This window comes from Hyposmocoma kahamanoa, unplaced genomic scaffold, assembly GCF_003589595.1.
Source record: "Hyposmocoma kahamanoa isolate Upper Pololo Valley unplaced genomic scaffold, ASM358959v1 63, whole genome shotgun sequence".
Lineage (NCBI taxonomy): Eukaryota > Metazoa > Arthropoda > Insecta > Lepidoptera > Cosmopterigidae > Hyposmocoma > Hyposmocoma kahamanoa.
In genome coordinates, this window is record NW_020653851.1 from 20,950,717 (window position 1) to 20,959,003 (window position 8,287).

An 8,287-nucleotide genomic window follows, 5' to 3' on the forward strand; every position below is an offset into this window, starting at 1 on the left:
TCGAAATGAGCACCCCCAAATACCTCGAAAACGATACCCAACTTGCTATTATTTGAAAAATCGTGCCCACCATCTGGGATTTAGAAATGAGTGCCATATTCGGAATGAGCATCCTCAAATACTTCGAAAAGGGTACCCATATTGCATTTTTTGAAAAATCGTGTCCGCCATCTTGGATTTACAAATAAGTGCTATATTCGTAATGAGTCAAATACCTCGAAAACGATACCCAACTTGCTATTATTCGAAATTCGTGCCCACCATCTGGGATTTAGCAATGAGTGCCATATTCGTAATTAGCATCTTCAAATACCTCGAAAAGGGTACCCATATTGCATTTTATTGAAAAATCGTGTCCGCCATCTTGGATTTACAAACAAGTGGTATATTCGTAATGAGCACCCCCAAATATCTCGAAAACGATACCCAACTTGCCATTATTTGAGAAATCGTGCCCGTCTTCTTGGATTTGGAAATTAATATATCGTTGTCGATTATATTAATACGTTCTGGTATTCTTTTTAATTTTTTTTTTCTTCAGTTTTAACAAAATAAGTGAAAGTAACGTTTCTTCGTCAGAATACATCGTGTAACTGAGTCGAAAGATAAAACATCACTAAAAATTTGGTCGCACTTCAGCTAGCGATGCGCGAATGTGAATGATTTCAATATTCGACTCGTTATTAACCGCTAATCCTGTCATTCGAATGTCAAATTAGTAACCTACTAATTTTCGTATTCGAATGATCATTCTATGGAATCTATGGATTAGTACTACTAATAAGTTATTAGTAGTACTAATCCATAGATTCCATAGAGCATTCTGCTCTACATATGACTCTCTCTCTCTCTCTCTCTCTCTCTCTGACATATGGTATACACTGTAATTGTGACGGGGACAGGGATATTTTGTGGTATGGACATGATGAATTAGGTGTTCCGATATAATAATCATTCGACTCGTGCAACCGACTATAAGGCATTCGGTAATGATAAATCATTCAACTCGAGTCTAATGATTGTGCTTGGATTCGACTTATTCGAATGATTTGCCCATTCGAATGATTAGTATTAGTATCATTCAAAGTCGCGTATCGCTAACTTCAGCAGCGCGACAGTCGCGCGGTTGCAGCGCGACTGCCGCGTGGCTGCGGCGCGGCTAACAGCGGCAATTTGAACGCGCTATAATTGACATGTAAGGGTGCTGCCATCTTTAATCAGCAGGTAAAGTTGTTTTAATAGTATTACATTAATAAAATGTCGGAGTCTTCGTTTTTATCGTAAGCGGCACAGAGTTTAGTTTAAATATTGAAATGTCAGCTTAAGCTGTTAACCCTGTCAGTTACTATTGACTCTATGAAATGAGCAGAGGTTAAAAAATAACATGTTCAATAACTCCTTAACCATCATACACCTTCTAAAAATCAGTAATTACACTCCTACCGCGTTTTAAGATATTTTATTTTTTATTATTGGCTTAAAAACTAATGTCGGAAAGTTGAGAATAACGTTAGAGGGGTACGTACGTAGGGGTTCACCTAGGGTCGTATTCTAGAACTCTACTCAATGCTCAAGTCAGGACTTGAGCAGACTTGAGTATGATTTCAAGCACTGGAAATACGACCCTAATGGCAAGGACTTGAGTATGATTTTCAGTGCTCACTGCAATACTCAGAGTCGTATTCTACTACTATTACTATACTACTAACGTCATTTTGAAAAATTAAATTGCTCTGTTTGTGTTTGGTTCAGTTCCCAATTAACCCACTGAAATAATAGGTTTTTACCGACTTCTGGAAGCCAAACTAACGAACATCGTATTTCAGCATAAACATGGCGACAGGTATGGCTTGGAGTTTCAGCAACGCTGCGTCAGTCTTTTCTACTACGGTGAGCCTAATCCTACTGAGCTTGTGGCGCAACCTTTTTGATCTTGTTCTTTTTAATGGCTTTGCCTTCACATTTAGCCAATGAAACAGTTGAGAAAGCAGAATTACGGATTATGGAAGAGGTACGGAATTTTGATGAAGAAAGATATGGTGGGTTGGTAGTTATATCGGCATACATATTAAAGCTTGATATTATTTTCGATAATTAAGGCCACTACATTATAAACATCTTTCTTACGTAAATACAATAAACTTTTTATGGAGGTGGGTAGTAAGACACTGATTGCCAGGAGTTCGGATATAAAGTATCGTGTTCAATTGAGGAACAGGAGAAGATATGGTTTAGATCCTCACAGGCCCCGCATGAGTTGAACAGTGCGCTGCTAAGTAAAACTGTGAATACATCCTTTACAAGACAACACTATTTTTATTTCATCCATGCTGGTAACCCTACAAACATCAGTATGACAATTTCTAATTAAAAATATCAACGCCATCTATTGTATCACTAACAAACTATATCTAGCGGTAGAAGTCAGTTGAAGCATTTTGATTATTTTATATTATTAATTAGGTCTACCTCCTCACTGTTTTCAATGTAGAGTGCGTTCCTACTAATACTGCTCTCACTTTCAAATTTCAATCGTACTTTCATAGATGAGAGTATCTATTATAATATAGAGCACCAATTTTAGACTTCAGGCAGGCAGGAGACAGTTCACATGAATAAATATTTGCGCAATCAAGACACAAAACAAGTATGGTTTATTTTGCTAGCTCTGGTGCCCGTTGTTTCTAAAGGCAACATTTTGTTTTTGAAATCCAACTGACCGTGTTCGTCGGGTGGTCTTAAGGGTCGTATTCCAGAACTCTTCTCAATACTCAAGTCAGTCACTTGAGTATTGCAGTGAGCACTGAAAATCATACTCAAGGCCTTGCCATTAGGGTCGTATTTCCAGTGCTTGAAATCATACTCAAGTCTGCTCAAATCCTGACTTGAGCATTGAGTAGAGTTCTGGAATACGACCCTAATAAGGGTCGTATTGTAGAACTCTACTCAATGCTCAAGTCAAGATTGCACTGGAAACACAAGCACTGGAATTACGACACTAATGGAAGGGACTTGAGTATGATTTCGAGTGCTTTAAACCATACTCAAATCCTGACTTGAGCATTGAGTAGAGTTCTAGAATACGACCCTGAGACTGCGTTCAAGTACCTATATCGGTTACTTACTTACGGCATGAAATGATGACCATTTGAGGTTTCGGCCTGTATCTGTGTAATTACGACGTCGTCGTAAATAATTAACATTACAGTTTATTAAGCCTATAAATTAATATTAAGCAGTGATTATTGTTAGACAAGCACGATAATAATGCCTGCAAATGACTAATTCAATAATCAAAAGAAAATTTCAATGTCAAGAAACTAAACAATCAAGTGGTATGAACTGGCTATTGTTTTTATGTCGATATTTTATTTCAAAACTCATTAGATGCTAGATGTTTATCCGCATGAACGGAAGCGTCAAATTCACCTCGCTGCGCGAGAATGCTCGTTCGCGAGCTTTCTCGCGACTGCACCTTGAGGCTGTAGTATTTCGTCGACGTTTGACGTCACACTGAGCCTGCTTTCGCGAATTCGACAGGCGTCGCCTAGGCAGCTGCGAAAATAACGAATGCGGGAGCGTTCCCGAGCATTCGCCGAAAGACGCGCGATTTATTTTTTAGCTCGTATCTAGTTTGTACGTTACACAATACAAGACATAATGTTCATTTTGCTATGTACATACAATTTCGTTACTAAAATTCGCTTCCATTCCGTTCCGCCGCAATGTAGATTGAGCCTAACATTCAAATGTATGTCATTTAAAGTAGGTAAAAAGGTCCAGTGCAAATCTGACTAACAGCAAGTTAGTCATTCTTTTGCACTGAAAAAGATACCAACTTAAACTAACTTTCATTGAAAGATATGTGGACTTATCTTTCATTGAAAGACAAACAAAATCAGTAGCACACTCCAATTTACTTGTGTAAAAATTATGATAAAAACCTATCTTTAGTTTAATTGCTAATTTTGTAGAATTTAATTCAAATTAATATTATTTTACCATGCTTAATACAAATACAATGAGTTTAAAAAAAATAAATAAGTGCGAGTTTGACCTTCATCTCACCCGGTGGAAAGTGACGATGGAGCATGCACATCTATAATGCCTATTCACTCTTACCCTGAAAAGGCCCAAAGTATATCATCCAGGGAACAAGTGTGAAGGTAGGGAATTCCACTCCACTAGCTGTTCGCCATGTAAATGTGGAAGCGGAACGCTTCGTGCGAACCCTTGGAATATCCCCAAAATAGGGATGGAAAAAGTACAGCAGAAGTCAAAAGTACAAATTTTATTTCCGAGGCCATCCTTAACTTTTGCTAATGCCTACTCCTTCATTCATTACTGATCATTATCATTCATTATATAATTTTAGTAATGCAAGCCTACATCATTCAAATAAAATATTTTTACTTGATCTTAATGTTAACACAGGCATGCCACTTTTTAAAAATTCCTTAATATACCAACTGAAGGACTTGGACCCTAGGTCATGAAATAAAAAATGTTTAAAAGTTCATTCTAAAGTGTGGCTGTGTGGTACAATACAGTATTAAAGTACATTGACAACCCTACCAAGGTTGTCTAACATTTTAGCGTTGGACATGGAGATCCTGGTTTCGATTCCCATTAGGACCTTTGTGAAAAGAACTTTTCTAAATTGGTTCTGACCAGGGTGTTCTGGGAAGTGCTCTAGAATGAATTCCGTCGCTTTGGTACTTATAGTACAGGAAATAGTTTGAGACTGGTTATGTTGTCTCGCACGTTACATACATTACCTGGGTAGGTATTATTCCAAATCTACCAAATAAAATTCATTGTATTGTCGATAAAATTTGTAGTGTATTTCTTTACTATAAGCATATTACTATGTCACATACAGACGTGTCCATTCAGTATTGTTTTCCCTTTGTTCTTTGTACCAGAGCAAAAGTATCTGAACATACCTTGAGGTAAAGGTGTTAATGAACTCCTCCTTGTCAGATTGTTGCATTGAGTTTTATTTAGAAACAAGTTACAAAGTGTATTATAAATTTGCCAAAGGGCATTAAACTTGTAGGTTGTTTGTACAATATCCCCTAACATGAGAATACACCTATATCAGATAATGAGGTGGTTGCTATCAAATGCGAGTGTAAACAAAGAAATTTATTCTACACAAACAAATCAGTTTTCATTGCTAAATGGTAGCATAATATATGTTTAAGTAGTACTTTGGTTATCTTACTAAAAATTTATATAATAAAATCATCATTGTGCATAATAATGCACCTCTATTTGTACCAATTTTTGCTAAAAATCAGTGACACACTACCTTCAAAAATGTCTATTTAAAAAAATTTTACTATCTAGCCACCATAAATAATTATATGAGGTATTCCTAGTTTGTATCCACTATTTCTAGCAAAAGTAACTTTAGCTAAGATAGGATAATAATTTGTATAAATAATACAATGAATGAAATGATAACCTACAACTAATTATGTATTTCAAGATTATTATGTGCTAAATTAAATAAACAAAGTTAGGATATTAAAAGGTCAGAGTATATATAATGTGTATATATAAAATAGAATTATGTAATACAATAGCAGTTTTCTATTGTTGTGTCCCAATTACATCGAGTGTGATTCTTTATGAACCATTGGTATTAAAACAACCTATTTTTTTTCCACCTTCCCTAACTTGGTTGATGTCCACAAATAAAATATTGGTTAGCTTTTGTATATTATGTATTTTGAAGTTGCTCACAAAGCCAAATTAAATTTACATAAATACAATTTAATGATAATTTTTATACAAGATGTAAACAGTACACATAAGATTCACAGTGAAATCATGTTGATGCAGAATAAGAGTGGAAACCGAAACAACTATACTTCCACTGCCTAGTAAAAAAAAAATTAAATTAACATTCAGTATGTCACTAGAGATCAGTTACCTGATAAATTAGTTTATTTGCACTTAAGTGATGGTGTTCCTTACAACGACTTTCAACTTTGTGACAGTACTTGCTATCCTTGTATAAAATTAACCAAATTTGTAACCATGAAATATATACATTTAAGTCTCCATTTAATTTTATTTGCTATTACTGATAGTAAAAAAATATGCATACCTAATATCATAACGAAGCTACATGTGAATGGGTAAACAATGATCTGTAGTGTCGTGGTTGGCTCCGGCACGAGCAGGGCGAGGCTACGTACAAATGCGAGAGGGCGGCCGGAGCCGGGCGGGTGGCCGGCGCCGTCCACCGGTCATAAAAATTTATCCACAATTGTCTCTTCACAAGTTACTTGGTCTAGGATGTGTAACATAACTTGCACTCTTAATGATATATCTGTTAGTTTCGTCCAGCTCGATCGCGCGAGGGACAGGCACTGCAGGGCGCGGGGCGCTGACGGCCGCTCAGTTGTCCATGGCGTATCTTCGCGTCCACTCCTTTGCGTTCCGAATCGCTTCGCTCTCGTTCACCTTCCACAGTTCGGCCACGTCGTTGGCCAGGGGATCATCTGGGTTGGGTGCTGACAGTAGCGCCTGGATCGACAGCAGTACCGTGCGGATCTGCAGCGCTGGACTCCACTTGTCCTTCAATATGTCCAAACATATACGACCCAGCCGATCTATGTTAGGATGGTATATTTTCGTTATAAACCTAACCTTAGGCGCTGACATGGGATAATCTTCCGGTAGAAATAATTCTAATTTGAACAGCCCTCCTTCAAAGGGCGAATCCTCGGGGCCCGTGACGATAACGTGGAAGTAGCGCGCATTGGTCTCGCTGGGTACCGCGCTGATTCCCGGCACAGGCTCCTGCATCAATCGCTGTGTCTCTTTGATTATTCTACGTGGTAGGGCTGCCATTTTAAATATGCGGTTTAGCGCAATTTGTAAAATGAGAGCAACTAATCATATAATTGTATAAAATATCTAACTGTCTTTTCACTGCACGTATTTACGACGATTTGTGAGGCACGTCTTTCGGATTATCCAATTATATCAGCATTTTTTCCATGATTATCATGAAAACGCGACGACAATAGCGAAGGGACTTCAATTTCACTCCACAGACAGCAAAATAGAAACGGATGCGTTCTGAAATTTGTCAAAAAACCGATAAATTCGGTTTTCAATCTAAAATCAATAAGTGCATTGTCTCGATAATTAGTGCTTATGTACTGTAATATATTTAGACACAATACACAAACAGCCGTATGTGCAATTTTTTACGTTTATTTCTGTTACATTAGAATATAAAAAAAAACTTAAGCCACTGTAGTTACGCTATTCAATACTAGGTGGCAGCATTTAGCAAAATAATGACTGTACCCTAGGTGGCAGCATTAGTTGCAAAATTACTAGTTAGTTTTGTTAATAAACGTAACTTATTATTATTAAGTTATAGTAGTAACCTTACGTTTAACAAAGACAGGCCAAGTCGTCGATGCGGAGCTACTTACGTGACTGATGGCACCTAAGCTCATAAACTATACTGAAACTCCTTAATTAGCGACTCACTTGACTGACGTGACGTCGAAATCCATCACGTGAATTTCACGTGTGCATCAAATTATACACTACATTGTAAGAACACTGTATTCAGAAGGAATTAGTGCTGTTATTTTTTCTATTATTTCATTGAAATAAATAAACTGTCCTTGTGAAGTAACTAAACAACGATAATACCACCGACTGGCTACCAATCATGTACTGTACCTACTTAGTAGGTTAGTTTTTTACTTCACCTTTTTTGTCTTACAACGTCTATTCATCACGATAGCCATAGAATTACGGCAGCTAAATACATGGCGCTTCATGAGTCATTTTCAGATACATATTCACGTAGATCCTTTCGGGTGTTTTCAATTAAGCAAATGGTAACATTTCAGCTTATTGGGATTACCACGTTATTGTTTGGTAGCTTGTCTCGACTTGTCGGGGATTGCCTAATGGTTGGTGAACATTTTGCGTTTTCATTTTATCGAATAGGCGGGTCTTTGCTTTTTAGGTCACTACGATATCGACCCCTTTTTAGGTACACTTTGCCACGTTCTAAGCTAAGTAAATGACGTAGGATACAATTTTTGATAAGGAATTGTGACACATTTTACACTTCAGGTTGGTAGGTACATAATATTAATAAGAACTAGTGTTCTTCAGTTTTTATATACATTCAGAATCAAAATAATGTAAATTCTGTCTATTTAATAATATCCATTGATGTGCTGTCTGTAATGGATTGTTTTGGAAAGCTGCTCACAGTTCACATTAAGCTAATTAAATG

General features: G+C 37.0%; 1 protein-coding gene across 1 annotated transcript; it reads right to left on the bottom strand.

Annotated features, from left to right (window-relative positions):
- Positions 1–5,754: 5,754 nt before the first annotated feature.
- Positions 5,755–7,052, bottom strand: LOC113230220 (ubiquitin-conjugating enzyme E2 N). The gene has a single exon (XM_026464041.1). It carries the CDS (start codon positions 6,865–6,867, stop codon positions 6,412–6,414), a length of 456 nt encoding a protein of 151 aa, XP_026319826.1. The 5' UTR covers positions 6,868–7,052; the 3' UTR covers positions 5,755–6,411.
- Between the last annotated feature and the right edge of the window lie 1,235 nt (positions 7,053–8,287).